Source organism: Myodes glareolus, chromosome 1, assembly GCF_982192425.1.
Source record: "Myodes glareolus chromosome 1, mMyoGla1.1, whole genome shotgun sequence".
NCBI lineage: Eukaryota > Metazoa > Chordata > Mammalia > Rodentia > Cricetidae > Myodes > Myodes glareolus.
In genome coordinates, this window is record NC_142026.1 from 56299923 (window position 1) to 56322308 (window position 22386).

Sequence of the window (22386 nt, forward strand, 5' to 3'; positions counted from 1 at the left end):
CTATGATGATGGGAGCGCAAGTTTTTAACCCCAGTAGTTCAACAACGCAAACCCTGGAAGACCCAGGCTTGCTCAGTGGGGTGGGGGTTAGAGGATGTCTCAGCCCTTCCAGCTGGTCCTCGATCACACCCAGAGGCCTCCGCCCCCTCAAGACCCCATCACGCTTGCGCACTCCGAGGCGGGCGACCCAATCTCTCCCACGTTGGACTACATTTCCCACCGGTCTGCGCGCGGCATCTTTCCGGCTGCCTAGCGCCGGGCGGCTGAGAGAGGTGAGTTGGTCGCCGGCACTGTGTAAAAGGGAGAGGGGGCGGTGCGAATTTGGCTTTCCGTTAGTTAGTTTGAGAGACTTGGAGTCGGTGACGCTGAGTGGACACTGGGTACCCCACCGTGTCCTTCGTCCTCCCGCTGCACGGCTCAGAGGCCCAGCATGGCTCCGAGTTACGTGTGCGAGCCCCAGAGTGAAGGCCCCCCGAACAAAAAGACGGCACAGCCGCAGTGGCAGAACGGGTTTGTCCGCGCGCCCTTAAGGCTGCCCGGGGTGGCCGTCGCCTCTCAGGCTTGTCCCTCCTGTGGCGAAAAGTGTCTCTGTCCGCGGCTTAACATTTCCAGCAGGCTGTGTGTGTGGAAGTGGTGGGAGTGACTGGTCGCGGGGGTGTGTCCCGAGGCCGCCTAGCCCCGCACCTTCCCGGTTCGTGATTCGTCCTTTATCCCGAGCTTGTTCATCTTCGGGAATGCGAGGGAGTCAAATGGATGGAGGAAACGTTGTTGCGTTACGTAGAAACCCAACATTACTATTATATATGTGGAAAAAAATTAACCAAGTTACTTTCTTTTTTCTATGAATTGTAATCCTTATTTTTCCGAGCACGGGGACATTTACTACTCTTTACTGTGAAAGACTAAAAATCAGCTTGGCCTGAAAAGGAGCAGCAGTTTGGTGTTAATTAGTCCAGGGAGAAGAGATGGATCCATGCAGTTAATAGAAACCACCACGCATAGATTATGCCTATGTTGTTAAATTCAGGCCCACCCCTTCTTTGTGAGGTTACAGTGTTATTTTTAAACTTATATTTCTCTTATGTGTATATTTGTGTGAGTACAGGTGCCAATGGAGGCCAGAAGAAGGTTTCCTGTTCCCAGGAACTGGAGTTACAGATGTTTGTAAGCCTCCATGTGGGTGCTGGGAATTGAACTTGGATCCTCTGCAAGAGCAGCCAGTGCTCCTAACCATTGAGCCATGTCTCCAGCCTCACAGGTTTCTTTTAAAATCATTTTTTAAAAAAAATTTTCATTTTTCTGTGTTGGGTGTTTTGCCTTCTTTTACGTCTGTGCAGGGAATCGTGTGACTGGTGTCTGAGGAGGGTGTTGGATTCTGGAACTGCAGTTACAGAACGTTTGTGAGCAGTCTTGTGGGTGCAGGGAACTGGAGGTCCTCTGCAGAGCAGTCTGAGGTCTTACCTGCGGATCCATCTCTGCATTCCAGGATGCAGCTTTCTTACCCTTGAGGCTTGCTTTGCTAGTTTGTTTGTAATTATTGGGAAAGATTCGTGTGCTAAACCACTCTCATTATCTATAAATAGCACTTTTAGTGTGTAGTGTGTCTTTTTTTTCTTTTTTTGAAACAAAGTTTCTATTTGCATCCATACTGACCAGGAATTCACTATGTAACCCAAGCTGACCTTGAATTTGTGGGTGATTCTCCTGCCTCAGCCTCCAGGCTGCAATGCCAACGCATGCATTGATCTTCAGTTAATATGTGTCTCTTCTAATCCCATCTCAGCAGTAGCAGCGGTTCAGACTCCTGCATCACCAGTCCCCTTCAAAGCCTTTTGTCTGGGGGCTGGCTGTGTACCTCACTGGTAGAGAGCTATTCTAGCATACACCAAGTTGGGGCTATCAACAGCACTTTGCGGGGGGGGGGGGCGGCAGGAGTGGCTCACACCTCCATCTCACCCTCCCATTCTAATTGCTCCAGTGCGGCTCCCGTCCTCAGTGTGTCAGTCACGATTTTATAACAGGCTACAGGCTTTTCCCAGTTCTCTCCAGTTTTAACACCCGAAGTGACCTCTTAACCTGGTGCTTTGTCCTTCTGCCTCAGTGACTAATGGGGCAGCTTCTGTACCCTCCTCCCAGTGGTTATTCACACAGGGATGAAAGAGTGTTAAGCGCCGCCAGACATTTCCCTCCGGACCTGCATTTTCCCAGCTGTATTAGGCTGATCTGCGAGTAAAGCTCAGTTGCCTAGCCAACTCAGCTCATCTTTGGAGAGGAGATCCAGGCTGCCTCCAGCTCCTGCAGCCGCCACACCCGGCATTGCGCCAGGTGTCACTGATCTCTGCTGCCCTGAGTTAGAAGCAGGAAAGTCACAAAACAGTTTGCACCGGGCAGTGGTGGCGCACGCCTTTAATCCCAGCACTCAGGAGGCAAAGGCAGGCGGATCTCTGTGAGTTCGAGGCCAGTCTGGTCTACAAGAGCTAGTTCCAGGACAGGCCCCAAAGCTACAGAGAAACTCTGTCTCGAAAAAACAAAACAAAAACAAACAAACAAACAAAAAAACCAGTTTGCTTGGTAAGAGGGACTTTCGCTTTTGGACTCCCTCTTCTAGTGCTGGGATTCCAGTCCAAGGCCTTGTGTGTTGGAAGCAAGCACTCTACCCCTGAGTTATCTCCCAAGAGTCCTCTGCATTTGAGTCTTATGAGGAGAGGAAAGATGAGAGGGGTCGTCTTTTCTTTTCTTTTTTCTTTTTTTTCTTTTCTTTTCCTTTCCTTTCCTCTTTCTCTTTCTTTCTTCCTTTCTTTCTCTCTCCCTCTCTCTTTCTCTCTCTCTTTCTTCCTTCCTTCCTTCCTTCCTTCCTTCCTTCCTTCCTTCCTTTCTTTCTTTCTTTCTTTCTTTCTTTCTTTCTTTCTTTTTTCCAGTTTTTCTAGACAAGGTTTCTCTGTAGCTTTGGAGCCTGTCCTGGAACTTGCTCTTGTAGACCAGGCTGGCCTCAAACACACAAAGATCTGCCTGCCTCTGCCTCCTGAGTGCTGGGATTAAAGGCCTGTCTGCCACCACCTGGCTGGGTCGTATTTTCAGACTGAGCTCATTGTAGGCCACTGATTCGCGTCTTAGGGAGTAATTTAGTACTTTAGTGTGCTAAATTTAGTAATTTAGTGTAGGTTCTGTGGCTGAATTGCTAGGGTACTACACTGAAACCTGTCGTTTTTTCCTGGTTTGATTTATCTCTTCACTCTGAGGCCTACTATATAGGGTAGCACTGAGTAGATGAGCTGACTGAGGGCTGGGGATGTGGTATGCTGTTGGCCTACTGTATCTAAAGCCTTAGATGCCTTCCTCAGTGTGACAGCGACTGCCCCCCTTCCCGAAACAAAGAAGAGAAAAAAAAATGTAAATCCCATAGGTAGTACTTGGCAGTGGTCTGCTAACTTAGAATAATTCCGGCTTTCCTCCTCTCCTGTGTCCAGGAATCAGGAGTAGTATGCCACATTTGCTTTATCCATGAACAAACAAGGACTGCCTGCCAGCTGGCCATGGTGAGACAGGTTTTCTTTGAGTTTATTTTATGTGTACAAGTGTTTTGCCTGTACCATGTGCATGATTGGTGCCTAAGGATGTATGTAAAAGGTATCAGATTTTCTGGTACTGGCATTATAGATGTTGTGAGCCACTGTGCAGATGCAGGGAACTAAACCTGGGTCCTCTGCAAGAGCAAGCGCTCTTTTTATATTTATCAGTGTGTGTGTGTGTGTGTATGTGTGTGTGTATGTGTATGTGTGTGTGTGTGTTTCTCTTTGTGTTTATGATGCGGTGTTAGACCTCAGTCAGAATCCTTTAGGGGTACCTGGGCTCCCCCACCGTGCCCATCTTGTGTTGGGTTGCCTCAAGAGCTTTCTATAGAAATCTCTGGTCTGGGGTGGGCTTGGGAATGGGTACAGTAATGAGGAATGATTCAGAAGCAAGATGGCGGTGGGAGAGGGGAAAGCTGCTCTTACTAACATGAGTTAATTTGGGAACTTTTAGGCATATCTGGACTCATAGGTTCTTTTTATTCCAGCTTTGCTTGTCTGAACCCCAGTTTTCCATAGAAAAACAGTGAAGAGTCAACCAGCTTCTGCAGTTCTAACACTATGGCCCTAGCCCAGGTAGGTTAATGTTTTTCTCCTTTCCCCTCAGGTGTATGAGTCTGCTGTCTATCTCCCGAGTGCTGGGACTGCAGTGTGCACGCACATTGGGCATCAGTTTCCTTGAAACACTCAGTTTCTAGATGGTTGTGGACATGTGCTCTATGCCACACCCACCCCACTCTTATTGGGATGGTTGGAGACACAGCCCATTGCTGTACATGCTTCTTCCAAGGCTCAACCTCCCCTAGGCACACTGTTCCTTCCAGAGCCCCAGAGAGCCCAGGTAAAATGCCATGAGAAGAACCCTCATGAGCTCTGCAGAGTGTTCCTCTAACGTTTTCCAGTGGAGAGCTTTGGGGTTTAATAATTCAAATATTTTTTCAATGTTTTATCTTTGTGTGTATAAGGATACATGTGCCATGTTGCATGCGTGGAGGTCAGAGGACATCAACTTTCTCTTTTGAACTTTATGTGGGCTCCAGGGATCAACTCAGCTTTACCTACTGAGTCATATTGTCATATTGCCAGTACTGAGTTCTAGCTCTTAAATTCCAGGGGGAAATTTTGTCTTAGTATAGTGTTTAGTTATTTTGTTTTTTGTTTTTTTGTTTTTGTTTTTGAAACAGGGTTTCTCTGTGCAGCTCTGGCTTTCCTGGAACTCTGTAGACCAGGTTGGCCTTGAACTCAGAGATCTACCTCTGCCTCCCAAGTGCTGGGATTAAAGGCATGTGTCCTTACTGCCCAGCTTGATTTTTTTTAATTTTGTTTCATACAGAAAATATTTGTGTCGCCAATATATAGTATGACATTTCATTATCATTTTTAAAGCTGTTTTCATCTGTGCATGTGTGCATGTATGTGTAGAGGCCAGAGGCTGACTCTGGGTGTCTTCCTCAATTTGATTTCCAACTTATTTTTGAGACAGAGTATCCCTGGACATGGAGTTCACCCACTCAGCTGGATTGCTGGCCAGCAAGCCCCAGGAGTCTTTCTGTCTCCATTTCCCCCCATGCACGTACAGGCGTGTAATTATCGGCATGTGCCTGGCTTTTTGCATGGCCTGCTGGGAATCCCAAACTCAGGTCTTCATGCTTCTGTGGCAAGACCTTCACTGACTAAGCAATCTCTCTAGTCCCCAAAATGACACTTAACAGCCTTTCCAGTGAAGTTTGTGTACAAATTATACATGTTTAGCTGAATAACTTTTCAGAAATTGAGTTTCCTTTACTTCTAAATCAAGAAAGGGATATACGAGCTCTTTAGCTGCTCTTGAGTCAGCTCCCATCCAGACAGCCCAGATGAAGGGACAATGCTCACTTCAAACACCCAGATTAATTTTACCTGGTTTGAGTTTACTTTTTCTTTTTGTTCTTTGTTTTTTCCTGTCTCTTTACTCCCCTGTCCCTCCTTCTCTTTTCTTCTTCTCTGTTTTCTTTGACAAGGTCTTACTGTGTAGTCCAAGCTGGTCTTGAACTTGAAATTTTCCTGTGTCCATTTCAGAATACACCAACTCTGCCCAGCTTTAATTTTTAAGCTTTAAGTGGAATGATGTACTTCAATACATTTTTTAAACATTTATTTATTTTTTAATTCATTTTACAATCTAACCAAGGTTCTCCCTCCTATCCCTCCTCCCACTCCCCTTTGCCTCCCTCCTCCCACTCCCCCTTGCCTCCCTCCAGCCTACCCACCATGCACTCCTCCCAAAAGATAAGGGGGTCCCATGGGAAATTGACACTGCTTGACACATTAATTTGGGGCAAGACCAAACCCCTCCCCTCTGCATTAAGGCTGAGCATGGCATCCCCTCATAGGCAATGGACACTAACAAGCTATCTCCTACACCAGGGATAGATCCTGGACCCACTGCCAGGGGCCCCTCAGGTAACCCAAGCTTCACAACTGACTCCCACATATGGAGAGCCTAGTGGACCCATGGAGGCTCTACAGCTGTCTGTCCAGAGTTCATGAGTTTTCACGAGCTTGATTCAGCTATCTCTGTAGATTTTTCCGTCATGATCGTCACCTCCCTTGCTTATATAATCCCTCTTCCTTCTCTTCGACTGAACTCCCTGAGTTCAGCCTGGTGCTTGGTTGTGGATCTCTGTATCTGGTTCCATATATTACTGGAAGAAGGTTCTAGCTTCTCTGGAGCTGTGGATTGTAGTCTGGTTATTCTTTGCTTTATATCATCTATCCACTTATGAGTACATACATGTTTGTCTTTCTGGGTCTGGGTTACCTCACTCAGGATGGTTTTTTTTTTTCTAGTTCCGCCCATTTACCTGCAAATTTCATGATGTCAATGTTTTTTTTTTTCCACTAAGTAATACTCCATTGTGAAAATGTATACATTTTCTTTATCCATTCTTCAGTTGAAGGGAATCTAGGTTGTTTTCAGGTCCTGGCTATTACAAATAATGCTTCTATGAACATAGTTGAGCACATGTCCTTGTGGTATGATTGAGCATCCTTTGGATATATACCCAAGAGTGATATTGCTGGTTGAGGTAGATTGATTTCTGATTTTCTGAGAAATAGTCATACTTATTTCCAGATGGTTGTACCAGCTTGCAATTTCACCAACAATGCAGAAGTGTTCCTTTTTCCTCACAACCTCTCCAGCATAAGTTGTCATCACTGTTTTTGATGTTGACCATTCTAATAGGTGTAAGATGGAATCTCAGAGTTGTTTTGATTTACAGTTCCCTGATGACTAAGGATATTAAACGATTCCTTAAGTGTCTTTTGGCCATTTGAGTTTCTCCTGTTGAAAAAATTCTGTTTAGCTCTCCACGCCATTTTAAAATTGAATTGTTTGGTATTTTGTGAGAGGGACCAGTCTCAACAAAAATACGACTTTCCAGGGTAGGGGCAAGGGTATTTAGAAATATAAGTAAAGAATACGGGGATGCATTTAAAAATAATGAAACAGAAACCATGGAATAGTACTGGGAAGGCATCCAGTGAATACTGACATTGCCCACTTTTCATTTTCCATACACTTTTACACCCCAATACCACAGGGGGAATGTAACATGAGGGCCGGCTTGTTGGGGTATCTGTCCCGCCCAGTACCCCAACAAGCCAGCAAGTCCCAAGGAAAATCACACAGAGTCTACATTAGGTTATAAACTGATTGGCCCATTAGGTCAGGCTTCTTGTTAACTCTTATAACTTATATTAACCCATTATTCTCATCTATGTTAGCCACACGGGCTCAGTACCTTTCTCAATGTGACAGCTTACATGTTGCCTCTTCGGTGGTCTGCCCAGGAGTGGCAGAGGAACTTCCCTGCTTCCCAGAATTCTCCTGTTCTCATTGCTCCACCCCTACTTCCTGTCTGGCTTTCCTGCCTATACTGCCTGCCTGGCCAATCAGCATTTTATTAAAATATGATTGACAGAATACAGACAATTCTCCCACACCAGGGGAAGAAGACAAAAGACTGCTTTAACATGACACAAAGGACAACCAGAACAGTTATTTGTTTCAGTACTTTGAGACATCAAGTCATTAGCATTCTGTTGTTTAGGCAGTGAACCCACCCTAGACCAAGTATCCTGAAGGCAGCCACTCCAAGGTCAATTCTCCTATTTCAAAAGAAGAGCAGAAGTATGCTTGAATTTCCTGACCATTGGTAAGGGTGTAGTGGATCTAGCTGTGTGGGCCTTCTTAATGTCAAAAGAACTAAGTAACCACACCCTGACTAAGGATGTGAAGCCCTGATTGTTGTTAACAATTGAGTGACTTCAAACTCTCTGACCTTCAGACAAGGTGGCAATAGGCTCACATTTTTGGGCATCCACAATTTTGGTAATGTGGGATGTCCTTCTGTATATGTGCTGTTTTTATTGGTTAATGAATAAAGCTGTTTCAGCCAATGGCTAGTAGAGTAAAGCCAGGCGGGGAAATCTGAACAGAGATGAGTAGGCAGAGTCAGGGAGACAAGCTGCTGAAGGAGAAGGATGCTGGAACCTTGACAGTAGACCACAGCCTTGTGGTGATACACAGATGAATAGAAATGGGTTAATTTATAATGTAAGAGTTAGTTAATAAGAAGCCTGAGCTAATAGGCCAAACAGTGTTGTAATTATATATAGTTTCTGTGTGGTTATTGGGTCTGGTCGGCTGGGAATGAAAGAGCAGTCACTGCTTACATTTTGGTGTCTAATTTCTTGAGCTTTTTATTTATTTTTGAGATAAGCCCTCTATCAGATGTGGGATTGGCAAAGATCTTTCCCCATTCTATAGGCTGTTGTTTTGTCTTGTTGATCATGTCCTTTGCCTTACAGAAGCTTCTCAGTTTCAGGAGGTTCCATTTATTGATTGTTACTTTCAGTGTCTGTGCTACTGGGGTTATATTTAGAAAGTGGTCTCCTGTGCCAGTGTGTTCAAGGCTACTTTCCACTTTCTTCTCTATCAGATTCAGTGTAACTGTTTATGTTGAGGTCCTTGATCCACTTGAACTTGAGTTTTGTGCAAGGCAGTAGATATGGGTCTATTTGTAGTCTTCCACATGTTAACATTCAGTTATGCCAGCACTACTTGTTAAAGATGTTTTCCTTTTTCCATTGTACCTTTTTGGCTTCTTTGTCAAAAATCAGGTGTTCATAAGTGTGTGGATAAATGTCAGGGTCTTCAATGCTCTTTTTATTACTATACCTGTATAGTAGAGCTTGATGTCAGGGATGATGATGCTTCTAGAAGTTCCTTTATTGTACAGTTTTGTTTTAGCTTTTCTGGGTTTTTTTGTTTTCCCATATGAAGTTGAATATTGTTCTCTCAAGGTCTATGAAGAGTTGTGTTGGGATTTTGATAGGGATTGCATTGAATCTGTAGATTGCTCTTGATAGAATTGCCATTTTTATTTTGTTGCTCCTACCTATCCAAGAACATGGGAGATCTTTCCATTTTCTGATGTCTTCTTCAGTTTATTTCTTTAGAGACTTAAAAGTTCTTGTCATACAGGTCTTTAACGTGTTTGATTAAAGTCATCCTAAGATAGTTTATATTTGTGACTATTGTAAAGGGTAATGTTTCTCTGATTTCTTTCTTGTCTCGTTTATCATTTGTGTATAGGAGAGTTACTGGTTTTTTTTTTGAGTTAATCTTGTATCCTACCACAGTACTGAATGTGTTTATCAGTTGTAGAAGTTCTCAGGTAGAGTTTTTCGGGTCACTTATGTATGCTATATGTATTTCATACTTATCACTGTGAAAGTGATAGTTTGATTTCTTGTAGGGTAAAAGGGACAATTGGAGTAGGTAAACTAACCAATCTGTTAAGTTTCTATCTGGCAGACCTGTTCAGTGGTAAGAGTGGGGTGTTGAAGTCTCCTACTATTAGTGTGGGGGGATTGATGTGTTATTTAAGCTTTAGTAATATTTCTTTTACAAATGTGGGTGTTCTTGTATTTGGGGCATAGATGTTCAGGATGAGACTTCATTTTGATGAATTTTTCCTGTGATGAATATGAAATGGCATCCTTCATCTCTTTTGAGTAATTTTAGTTTGAAATCTGTTTTGTTAGATATTAGGATAGCTACACTAGCTTGTTTCTTACATTGATTTGATTGGAAAATCTTTTCCTAACCCTTTAATCTGAGGTAATATCTGTCTTTGAAGATGATCTATGTTTCTTGTATGCAGCAGAAGATAGATTTTGTTTGTGTATCCAATCTGTTAGCCTGTGTCTTTTTATAGATGAATTGAGTCTGTTGATGTTAATGGATATTAATGACCAATGATTGCTAGTTTTTGTTTTCATTGTTGGTGGTGGTACTGTGTGTGAGTTTCCCTTCTTTGGGAATTGCTGATGTGGGATTATCTATCTCCTATGTTTTTGTGCATGCAACTAACTTCCTTGGTTTTGAGTTTTCCTTCTAGTACTTCCGGTAGGGCTGGATTTGTGAATAGGTATTGTTTAAATCTGGTTTTGTCTTGGAATATATTGTTATTGCCATTTATGGTGATTGACAGTTTTGTTGGGTATAGTAGTCTGGGCTGGAATATATGGTTTCTTAATGTCTACATAACACCTGTCCAGGATCTTCTGACTTTCATTGTTTCCATTGAAAGGTTGAATGTAATTCTGATAGGTTTGCCTTTATATGTTACTTGGCTTTTTTCCTTTGTAGCTCTTAATGTTCTTTATTTATTCTGTCTGTTAAGTGTTTTATTTATTATGTGGCGAGGGTACATTTTTGGTTTGGTCTATTTGATGTTCTGTAAGCTTCTTAAACTTTCATAGGCACATCCTTCTTTAGGTTAATAAAGTTTTCTTCTGTGATTTTGTTGAATATATTTTCTGTGGCTTTGAGCTGTACTTCTTTTCCTTCTTCTATCCCTTTTATTCTTAGGTTGGTCTTTTCATGGTATCCCAGAATGCCTCGATATTTTGTGTTAAGAATTTGTTGGAGTTAACATTTTCTTTGATCGATAAATCTATTTCCTCTATCGTATCTTCAATGCCTCAGATTCTGTCTTCCATCTCTTGTATTGTTGTTTATGCTTGTATTTGTGGTTCATGATCATTTCCCCAAATTTTCCATTTCCAGAATTCTCTTTGATTTCTATTTTTTTTATTGCCTCTTGTTCAGTTTTTAAGTCTTTAACCATTTCCTTTACCTGTTTGATTGCTTTTTCTTTCTTTTCTTTAAGGGATTTGTTGATTTCTTCCAATTTTTTGTTTGTCTTTTCCTCCATTTATTTAAGGAAAATTTCATTTCCTTTTTAAGGGCTTCAATCATCTTCATGAAGTTATTTTTAAGGTCATTTTCTTTTGCTTCATCTGCATTGGGATTGCTGCTGTGGAACTATCAATCTCTGGTGGTGCCGTATTGCCCTTTATGTTGTTGAGTGTATCTTATACTGTTGTCTACCCATCTGTTCCTCCAGTCGGTATAAGTGGAGCCTGTGCTTCAAGGGGCCCCTCTTCCTCCAGTTAGTGCAGTTTGTGGCTGTGTTCCATTGGTCACTCCTCCAGATGCAGATGGGTTCATGGCTCTGGTGGTCACTCCCTTGGTGCAGGTGGGTCTGTGGCACTGGTGGGTCTTATGTGACAGTGTATCTTTTACAGAGAATGACACTGGATACTGATTGTATCACAGGTGCTCTTTCCCAGAGGGACTTCTTAATATTGTTTCTGGAAGCCCCTTCTGGCCTAGAGCTGGGGCTGTCACCACTCTCCCTGTCTCTGATATTTTTAGGCTGGGGTCAAGGCTGCCTCCATGATCCCTCTCTCTCTCTGATGCTTCTGGGCCTGGGCCTTGGCCACACTGTGCTCCCTCTTTCTCTGACTTAAGTACATTTCTTTTACTATCCAGGGAGACTCTGATCATATTCTAAGTAGTATTGCTAGCCCATCAGAACCACCATTGGCTGTTTCAGAGTACATGCATCTTTGGTGTGAATATATGGAAAGACAGCTGACATCAACCCCTGACTTGCACGTGTGTTAAGATTTTACACTATGCTGCAGATTTTAATTAGATTTGTAAGAAGGACTTTTGTCTGCTGGGCTATTGAGTTTTATAACAGTTTGAACTTTCTCTGATGATTTTCACAGAGGCTATTTTCTGAGAGGTTCTTTTCCTCTTTTACTGAATTATCAGTATCCTCTACCAAGCCCTGAGTCCGTGCTGGGATAATAAAGCTTGTTTCCCTCAGTTCTAAATCAGTTTAGGTTTTCACCGCCTTCCCTTCTCTGTTCTTGCTATACAAAGTAGTTGGGGCCAGGCATGGTGGCACATGCTTTTAATCCCAGCAGTTGGGGAACAGAGACAGGTGGATCTCTTGTTTTCAGAGTGAGTTCCAGGACAGCCAAGGCTACATAGAAAGACCCTGTTTCAACCCAAAAGAAGGGGGGAAAAGTAGCTTGTGTTAACTAGCTCTTGACCCTTGTTTTGAGAACAGCAAAATGGGCATTGCATAAATGCATAAAACTGTATTTATATAAGCCATTTCAATTAAAAATTTATGATTTGTTAAATTCAAATTCTTAGGGCTATTAATCACATAAGCTAATGAATCTCTAAATCTCAGAGTTTAGGCATTGCTTCTGTATCTAAGTTTTTGATTTTAAGTTAAGGAACCCTATTCCAAAGTATATTTTTCTTTTTGGAGTGTCAGGGATCAAACCCTGGGCCCCATATATATGAAGCAAGCATGCTGTCAATGAGCTACATCACTAGCACCTAAAGCATATTTCTAAAACAATTAACTATGTGAAATGAGTTGGTTTAATGTAAATTGTTAGTTAGATTTAACCTTCTAAGTTCAAATTACTGTAGAACAAAAAGTTTTAAAATATCTTTTGAGGGGCTGCAGAGATGGCTCAGATGGTTAAGAGCATTGCCTGCTCTTCCAAAGGTCCTGAGTTCAATTCCCAACAACCACATGGTGGCTCACAACCATCCGTAATGGGGTCTGGTGCCCTCTTCTGGCCTTCAGGCATACACACAGACAGAATATTGTCTCCATAATAAATAAATAAATAAATATTAAAAATATATCTTTTGATATTTAAAGACTCGGATATCCAAAGTTATACTATAGTGGATTAGCGATGTTATGTTTTAGCCTGGATAGATTCATTAGTAATGATAAAATGAGGTAAATCCTTTCTGAAAGCTATAAAGTGCAATGTTAGGATATGTAGATGGAAACTGATGCCTAGCCATGGCTGGACGGAAGGTGGCTTAAGAACGAGTAAGAGTTAGGATTACGGGGTATGGTAGGCTCTTGCCTACCGGGTGCAAGGCTCTGGGTTCGATTCCTAGCACTGCAAATGAAAACGAAGCCATTACAGGATTGGTTTGTTGAAAAGAATTCTATTGTTCATAATGACCTTGAGAGAAATCTGGTATAATATTTCAGTGTTCTATTTAATGTAACAGTTTCATCATGCAAATAATGATTTTAGCAGTAACAAAGATACAAAAATGTTTCTTATAATAAATTAATGCTACTTGGAAAAAAATTTTACACTATCTAAGGCTTTCCAATTGGATGGGGTAGGTAGGGCTGTCAGTGAGGGTTTATGTGATAAGATCTAAAAATCCATGTGAGGCTGGGCATGAAGGGCATACCTTTAATCCCAACATTCAAGAGCAGAGGCAGGAGAATCTCTGTGAGTCTATGTTGTAGGGAGCATGGGGCCCTTTGTTCCGTCCCACCTGGCTAGCTTAAACCTGAAATAACCACACAGAAATTGTATTAATTAAATTACTGCCTGTCCCATTATATCTAGCCTCTTATTGGCTAACTCTCACATCTTGATTCAACCCATTTCTTTTAATCTGTGTTCACCACAAGGTTTTGGCTTACCAGGAAAGATTCAGCATGTCTGACTCTGGCGACTCTATGGCGGCTCTCTCTGACTCTGCTTTCTTCCTCCCAGCATCCAGTTCTGTCTTTCCTGCCTACCTAAGTTTCTGCCCTATCAAGAGGCCAAGGCAGTTTCTTTATTTAACCAATGAAAGGAACACAAATACAGAAGGATCTACTATACCATTTCCCCTTTTCTGTTTAAACAAAACGGAAGGCTTTAACTTTAACATAGTAAAATTACATATAACAAAACAGTTATCAAGCAAGAATTACAGTTACAATATTTATATCTATTTTATCTTTTATCGTAACAAAGGAAAACTATAACTATCTATTCTTCAACTTCATCAAAGACTCCAGAAGGATATAATATTACCTAAGTAAACAGGAAATGGATTATAAACAACTTCCAAAACTAGAAATGACAGAGACATCCTACTGCCTAGACAGTCACCCAAAGTTCTTTTGTACCGTTGGGGCATCCATCTTAAGCCTACAGGCCCATAGTATCCAGCAGACATTTCCATGAAGCAGGAGATTTCAAAGACAGTTCAGTCACTTTCTTTTGTATCCTGCAGAATGTCTCGCAGACTCTTTCATGAAGCAGGAACTCCAAAGGACCATTTCACCTTTAGGCAAGTTCAACCGTCATCTCTCTGTGAGTTCTTTATGTCCAGTTTATGCAACAGCCCAGGCAAGAGCAGTTTCTTGCCCAAATAGCTAACCAACTCCATAAGGAGCCTCTACAATGCCCATCTTCCTCTTGAAGTAGATTGGTGCTGTCAGGAGCAGACGTGTCTCATTATCATGAAAAGCCCTAAGTTATTAAAACATTTTAAATGCCATATTCTGTAGTCTTTGAAAGATATGAAGAATGCCTAACTGAAATATATCTCTATATATCTAGAAAATCTAACATGACTACAAGCTTGACTATTATCGATGATTATCCATTAACAACCTACATTTCCTAATTATACATTACATTTTTAAATGAACTACACAATCACAATACCTTAATCAAAAGCAGAAATATACATATAACAAGATTGACCTTAAATTAGTATCAGTAAACCAAGATTCATATCAATGCAAATTATTCATATCTATATCAAGTCTACATAGTGAGTTCTAGGCCAGGCAGGGGAACATAGTGAGACCCTGTCTTGAAAATCAAAATCAGATAAATAACTAATGTACTATCATCTTTGTTAGGGCCAGTGGCCTAGCCAGGTGATCCAGAAGCCTTCCTTCCCATCTAGTTCTGCTGTCTACTGGGTTATCTCCAAACCTCCTCGGCTTATACCTCTCTGGTAGCCCACAAAATAGTCATGTGAGCCATTCACATTTTCCCATGGGAACTAAGGAGCACCCAGTCCCTTTTCAAAGTCTTTCCAAGGGCCTTTGTTCCCTCCCCTCCAGAGGGTGACCTTTTATGATTTGTGATGCCTTCTCTCTGGCTGTGAGTACATATGGCCAACAAATTGCTGTTGGTCTCGACTGTATTGTGCCAGTCATTATCTTAGGGTGGAAGAGTGCTTGTTCAGCACTGTAGTTAAGAGAGCAATGCCGGGTGGTGGTGGCACACGCCTTTAATCCCAGCTCTTGAGAGACAGAGATAGGTGGATCTCTGTGAGTTTGAGGCCAGTCTGGTCTATAGAGCGAGTTCCAGGACACGCTCCAAAGCTACACAGAGAAACCCTGTCTCTAAAAACAAAAAACAAAAAAAGAAAAACAATGATAAGAACAGAAACACACACAGAAGGACCAAGACCCATCTCTGCTCTGGGCATGGTGGGCATCCCTGTGACCCTAACGCTTGGAAAGTTGAAGAGGCCAGCCTGAGTTCCATAGTGAGACCCTGCCTCAAAGAGAAAAGATAAATTTCTTCCAGAGAGAACACCACAGCAAAGCCCCTGTGCGCTATCATGGGATGCACTTGATTTGAGCAAGCAGTCTCAGCTTTGCTGCCATTGACATTTTGAGCCAGAAAACCTTTAATGGTATGGAATTACCTGTGCACTAAAGCCTGTGTGACAGTTAATTCTGGCCTCTATCATTAGGTCCCTGTAACTCTGGCATACCCCCTGTTGTGACAACCAAATTGTCTCCAGATATGGCCTTTTTGGGAACAAAATTGTTCTTTGTTGAAAAATGCTAGTCCTGTGGGGCATTGTTGTTCCGCGCTTGGTCTCGCCTGCAAGAACCATGCGGGACACAGGATTCTTCTGCAGAAATAGCTTTAATGTCTCTTGGGAGCTAGAGCATAAGCCACATGGCGGAGACCCAGATATGAAGGAAGCCATCCCTTATATATGAAACAGACCCTGCTTCGGACGTGTCACTCTTGGATTGGTCCGCTGCGCCCAGTCCCAGGTGATGCCTCGGGAGTAGGCGGGACAGCAGTGTGAAATTACCGAGCACATGTGCGTTCACCTGGCGGTGAAGCCGGATATCAGCGCCATCTTGATGATGGAGAATGTGGCTGTGGCCCTCTACATCTCCCCCTAATTTTACTTCTTTGCAGAAAGGCAACTCCCTCAGAAGGTAAAGATAGAGGTTGCACTTCCCAAAATGAAAACATTAAAATGGGCTTACACGGAATCTGCCCCTAGGCTCATGACACCTGGAAGTTATCCAGCCTGCCCTCTGCCATTTTTCTGGGAAAGGGGAATATACGGCAGGAAACCCTTATGCAGGGTGACTTATCTCTCAGAGAGGGCCATTTTCTGTGCGATGCTTTTCAGCTCCACAACCTTCAGGGCTAGCTAAGCCAAGCACTCCACCCTGTGCCATGGACCACAGTCCTAGGGGTGCAGGAGCTGGTTGGCTTAAACCTTACTGCTTTAACATAGATAACCACATATCAGTAGAGGCTCCCTGTTCCAGGGCAGCCAGTGCTGTGCAAAAACCACTTTGTCCCTAAGACTTTGGGATTTGAGTCAGCAGACCATCCAGAGGAGAAACACTATTCCATAGCAGGACTGTTCCAAAGCACTTCCACCCCCACCCATTCTTTGAAGTAGGGGATGAAGGACACGACCCAGGACTGGAATCCTTTGGCCAGGCTTATGTCCACTCGTGTGGAGTTGATTGTCACGATGGACCGTCTCAAGGAGGACAGCAAATCATCAAAATTCTCCTGCAAGATACAAAGACAATTCTCGGGACAAGTTAGCCACTTTTATAAAGTTCTCATATGGTACACTGGTCACACATAAGGCTGGAGTTTTCCATTTACAGCCCAATTGGGCAAGCTGCCATAAGATATCCACCTGTTCTTGTACTAGGTCAATTATTTGATTAAGAACCATTATTTTACCTCTAATAGATGTATCTATGGTAACCTGCTGATCCAGGGCTGTAGCCACTGTGGTAGATAACTGATTGAGGGTCTCTGTTTTCCATGGTATAGGCCGTGCTGCCATTTAAAAATGTATAATGAACAGAGCCATGGCAATAGCCATTCTTGGCATCGGGGGCAGCTCCTCCATCATTTCCCCCCCTTTTGTTTAAATAGATATTTTACAGAGAGGTGGATGGCTCCATGTGTCCCAGAATCAATCGCTCACCAACTAGCCGATGTACTGAGCACGGTCCAGGCAAAAATCAGTCACTGTACCTGGGAACACAGGGGCGCAACTCTCCAGCTGCATCAAGAAGTCTACCAGAGGCGTGTTGGAAACTATGGGCTTGGGCTGGAGAGATGGCTCAGAGGTTAAGAGCACTGACTGCTTTTCCAGAGGTCCTGAGTTCAATTCCCGGCAACCACATGGTAACTCATAACCATCTGTAATGAGATCTGACATCCTCTTCTGGTGTGCAGGAAAACATGTTGTGTATAATCAATAAATAAATTAAAAAAAAAAAGAAACTATGGGCTTTTTTTTTTCCCTAGGCCGCACTCTGCAGGCGTAATTGTCGTTGGACAATGTCCCTTTAGGGAAGCCCCGCCGCCTGCCCCGGGCTCCGTGTATGGGGACGCGGCTTGCCAGCCTCCATTGAGACCGTCCCCCGGGTACGGTGGCCTAGGGTTTCAGAGCCCGCCCCGCCATCCTCCGAGGGCTGCGCGGCCCTGGGCCTGTTTGCTGCGCGGCTCCGCGTGTCCCGGGCCAGGAAGTGGTGGCTCCACCCCCAGGCGCCCCTGCCTTCCCAGCGGCTGTGTTGGTGGGGGAGTGTGGCGGGAGCCGACACCTGGACCGGTAACTGAGGTGGCATAGTCCGGCAACATCTCAAGGTCCGCGCCAGAGCCGTTGCGGCTCAAGGGGCCGATGGGAGAGGCGGCGAACAGGGCCGCTTCCCTACTAGCAAACTCTCAACACCTGTGCCACAGCAAAAGCGGCTGTAAACTCTCACAGATCCAGCCAATGACCCAATCACCCCGAAATCCAAGGGCCCTTTGCATCCACCTCCCTGCGGATCCCGAAACACCAGACAAGCCAAGTGTATATACAGCAATCTTTCAGGAGGACTTGAGTTCTTAAAATGCTAAGCAGTTCTTAAAAACTTAAGTCGCACTATGTAGATGTAATACGGTACTGCCTGTTTACTGCGGCTAAACCTTAATTGCGCTTTTATTATGATAATTACGACCAGTCCTGCCTGAAGTCAGCATAGTTTAGCATAGCCAAATGGAACCAGAGCCATTTTAGCCTCAGAGACCCTCACAGTTTTAGGTACATTGTAAGCCTTCTGGCCTGGCTGCTTGTGGCACCGCTCTCATTTTCGGTACTGCTGTGACACCCTCCAGGCCAGGCACCAACTGAGCCGGCGCAACATGCCCTCCACCATAGCCACCGAGCAAAGCTCCGCTCCAGCCGCAGCTGCACCCACTCCGAGCCCAAACCGGTGTATGGAGCAAAGCGGAACTCAGAGAAGCAGGCTTGCTGCTCTGCAATCACTGAAAGGACCTCATTTAATCTTTTAGGGAATTTGGGCGCCGTTAGTCTCTCTGGCTGCTTCCTGCTGTATTGGGACGCTGCATTTTAGGGGTAAACACTATAACATTTCAGGAGGTCTCGGTGATTCAAACCACGTGGATCTCAAGCACATACTTAGGTTCCCATCCTCCATGGAGGCGAAAACAGAACCTCTCCTCCAAAACATCATATTCTTAAGCCCATGTTTTAAATTTAAGCTACCTTTTTTAGCAGTTCCTAAATTCAAATATCTTTCTCCTGCCCAGTACATAAAAAACAACGCAAACATTTTCTCCCCCATTCTTTACCGGAGGGTCATTTTTAACTTATCTGAGTGCGCGCACAACCTCCCACTGCTGCTCAGTTTCTGATACGCTCTCTGGACTTTAGAGCGTACCTCTCTGAGCATGCACACCTGCAGTTCTGAAATCCTCCTGGTCTCTGGCGGTGCAAAGTTTGTCTTCTTCCCGGGTATGGCACCAGTTGTTGTTCCGCGCTTGGTCTCGCCTGCAAGAACCACGCGGGACACATAGGATACTTCTGCAGAAATAGCTTTAATGTCTCTTGGGAGCTAGAGCATAAGCCACATGGCGGAGACCCAGATATGAAGGAAGCCATCCCTTATATATGAAACAGACCCTGCTTTGGACGTGTCACTCTTGGATTGGTCCGCTGCGCCCAGTCCCAGGTGATGCCTCAGTAGGCGGGACAGCAGTGTGAAATTACCGAGCACATGTGCGTTCACCTGGCGGTGAAGCCGGATGTCAGCGCCATCTTGATGATGGAGAATGTGGCTGTGGCCCTCTACAGGGCATGTTGAGGATACATCTGTAATCTCACCCTTGGGAGGTGAGGCAGGAGCATCATTGTAATCGCCCTTGCCTACGTGGAGGATTTAAGGCTGGCCTGAGCTCAACCCCTGGGACTCACATGGTGGAAAGAGAGAATGATTCTCGTAAATTGTCCTCTGAGCAAACACATAAAATAAATAACTACATAGATGTAGAAGGGAGGAAATCGCCTCCCTTCTGGTCTGGGGTGCTAGCTAAAGAGTGTTTTCATGACTTAGTGTCTTGTAGCTCAGGGACAAAGCCATTCCCTGAGACTGCTGGGCAGGATGAGGAGGGTGCCTGTCATTCATAGGGTCAGATACTCTAAACAAGAGCTAGGTGAGCATTTGGGATTGCGCCAGGCTCAAAGATCTAATTTGCTTTGTTTTGTTTCAGTGTCTTACTGTGTAGCCATGACTGGCTGGCTTTAGACTCACTGTTTAGACCAGACTGGCCTTGGAGTCATGGAAATCCACCCATTTCTGTCTTCCAAGTGCTGGAGTTAAAGACCTGCACCGCCATCATGGGCTCAAATATCTACATGTTAAAGAGATACTAGATCTATCTAATGTAGTCAAGGCGAGGACAAGTATTTACCAAAAATTTAAAACTAAAGAATTGACTGTAATAAAGAACAAATTTAAAATAGAATCTAACTTTGTAGTGAACTTGAATCAGTCTGTCTCAGATATTTTGTAGTGGATCTAGAATGAATTGTTTTCTTTTTGGAAGAAAATGTGGTCACTGTGTTTTTGTGGTCAGTGAAGCTGAGTGTCGCTATTTCTGTAGAGCTCATAATGGGAGCACACAGTGTGCTATACTGTCGGGTTCATCCATGGCGTTTGTTGTATTTATTTCCAGAATGAATGAAAAATCTAACCTTGGGCTGGCAAGACGGCTTAGGAGGCAGAGATGATGGTCTGAGTTCAGTTCCCGGGATCCACATGGTAGAAGGAACTGGCTCCTATTGGTTGTCTTCTGACCTCCACACATGCGCTGTGGTATGTCCATGCACACACACACACACTCTCTCTCTCTAAATAAAAATGAAAGAAACGTGTATTTTAAAACTCTAACTCTATGTGTGACCAGGACTATGTAGGAGCATGCCGTCACTCTGAGGCACTGACTTCTTGCTGTCTGTGTTCCTGTCGTGTTCAGCCCCATGCTGTGTGCTCCCCACTTTGCAATACAGTCCTCCTTCAGTCTCCACTCTCTCCTAAAAAAAAAACTTTTCTCATGCACTACCACGAGTTTGCTTTTTTTTTTTCAGGGTTCAGTGACGTTCAGGGATGTGGCTGTGGATTTCTCCCAGGAGGAATGGGAGTTCCTGGACTCTGCTCAGAAGAGCCTGTACAGGGACGTGATGTGGGAGAACTACAGCAACTTCCTCTCTCTGGGTGAGCGGTCTGCCCCAAAGGGTTAGCTTTCCCTTCGCTCTTACCTTCTGCTTGGTAGATTGGAAATAGGTTCTTCCATTTAACACCTAACCATTCTTGGTCTGGGGCGCCTTCTCATTTTCTCAGACTGATTCCTGGCTTCCTTCATGTTCAGGTTTCCTGGGCATCTGGATTTGATGTGGCAGAGGTATTTCTTAGAAAGCAGATTGTATACCACATGAGAGCCCAGAATCCATGTAGACACTCCCTGCTCCTCTCTAGTTTCAAAGGCAATGCACGTGGGATGGATACAAGCTTAAAACTTGGGGAACATGCTCTTTTCTGGGTAACAGCCTCTAACAGTCTACCTGCTTCACGTTTGTAAGTTAAAACCTGGGCTGTTGCTCAGTAGTCGAGCATTTGCCTAGGGCGTGTGAGGCCCTAGGTTTAATCCCAGTACCACAAAAATAGTTAAAAATCTCAGCATTTTGTATCTTACAGTGAATAGATCTACTGAAAGGGTCTGACTGTTTCTTCCCCTCTCAGCCCTGTGAGCACAGTAAGAATCATAGCTAAGACATGTGTGTTCTGTGCACTTAGTGCTTAGGTGCTTTTCCGGGTGCTATGCAACTCATCAACCCTTACAACCACTCCTGAGAGAGATGCTGGCATCATCCTCTTCTCTGTGCTCAGGCACAAGAGGTTGGGGCCGTGGAGACGACTTAGTGGGTAAAGCACTTGTGCAAATGTGAGGACTTGGTTCAGGTCCCCAGAAGCATGTAACAGTGCAGTAGTGCCTGTGTGTAGTCTTGCATTACTGTGGTGAGGGAAGAGGCAGAGACAGGAGATTCCTGGAAACTCAGGCCTGCTTGATGAGCACAGGAATGAACAACAAAAACCCTCATTTCCGACAGTGGAAAGCTAGGAGTTCTAAGGTTCTCTGATTGTATGTGTGCTATGGCATGCATATGTCCACTTACACCTAAATATACATGTGAGTGCATGCATGCACACGTGTGCACGCACACACGCGCACACACTAATTACTGAGCTGGCCAAGGAAACAGGCAGGATGTGAAGTAGCCTGTCTGTACTTGTAGTCATCACACAGTGTGGCCGCTCTGCAGAGCCAGGCTAAATCACATGAAGTGTGCCCTTAGTCATCTGATGTTCATTCTTTGTGGTTCAAGGTTTCCCTAAAATGGTTACTCTGGAGCTCCGTAGTGTGAATTTAATGCTTTAGTTTATGAAGTGCCATTTTGGAGACAGGCAAGGTGGTGATCCCAGTACTCAAAGGGCTGAGACAGGAAGATGGCCACCTTAATGCTGGGCTGCACTGTGTACTGAGTGCCAGGCTGGCTGGGCTTCAGAGTGAGACCCTGTCTCCAAACAGCACCATTTGACTTATAATTAATTTAAATTTTAGTGAAATCTGAAAGTAAGGATTTTTAGGTTTATAATTTGATTTGACATTTTTCTATTAAGCAGGACTGTCTATTTCTAAGAGAGATATAATTCTCTTACTGGATGAAGACGGGAAGGAGCCTGAGGTAGTTGTGAAAGAAGGGAGAAAAAGATATTGTCCTGGTGAGTGAGGGTGAGCTGGTGTGGGGGGCTGTTGCTACAGCCCAATGAGGTGTGGTCCTTGCTGAGAGATTTTGGGGGATTTCTCTTCCAAAGTCTTGGCCTCAAGCTTGAGACCTGAAGCTAATTCAGATTTTAAAAAGTTATGTATGTATGTGAAAGAGGGGTGGGAGATAGGCATGTATGCCATGGCATGCATGGAGGTCAGAGGA

The 22386-nt window shown here is 44.0% G+C and overlaps 1 protein-coding gene across 7 annotated transcripts in view; it reads left to right on the forward strand.

Annotated features, from left to right (window-relative positions):
* Positions 1 to 207: 207 nt before the first annotated feature.
* Positions 208 to 22386, forward strand: part of Zfp14 (ZFP14 zinc finger protein) — a 34122-nt gene continuing 11943 nt past the window's right edge. The window contains exons 1-7 of one of the 7 annotated variants that reach the window (XM_085692133.2): positions 212 to 272; positions 1106 to 1258; positions 3468 to 3536; positions 4058 to 4145; positions 20073 to 20212; positions 20485 to 20611; positions 22076 to 22177. In XM_085692133.2, coding sequence (XP_085548259.1) covers positions 20078 to 20212; positions 20485 to 20611; positions 22076 to 22177 — 364 coding nt within the window. In that variant the 5' untranslated portion in view covers positions 212 to 272; positions 1106 to 1258; positions 3468 to 3536; positions 4058 to 4145; positions 20073 to 20077. Of the gene's footprint in view, positions 273 to 1105; positions 1259 to 3467; positions 3537 to 4057; positions 4146 to 16982; positions 17330 to 20072; positions 20213 to 20484; positions 20612 to 22075; positions 22178 to 22386 lie in introns of those variants that run through there. The other 6 variants (XM_085692206.2, XM_085692169.2, XM_085692250.2 and 3 more) reach the window with 6 other exon arrangements.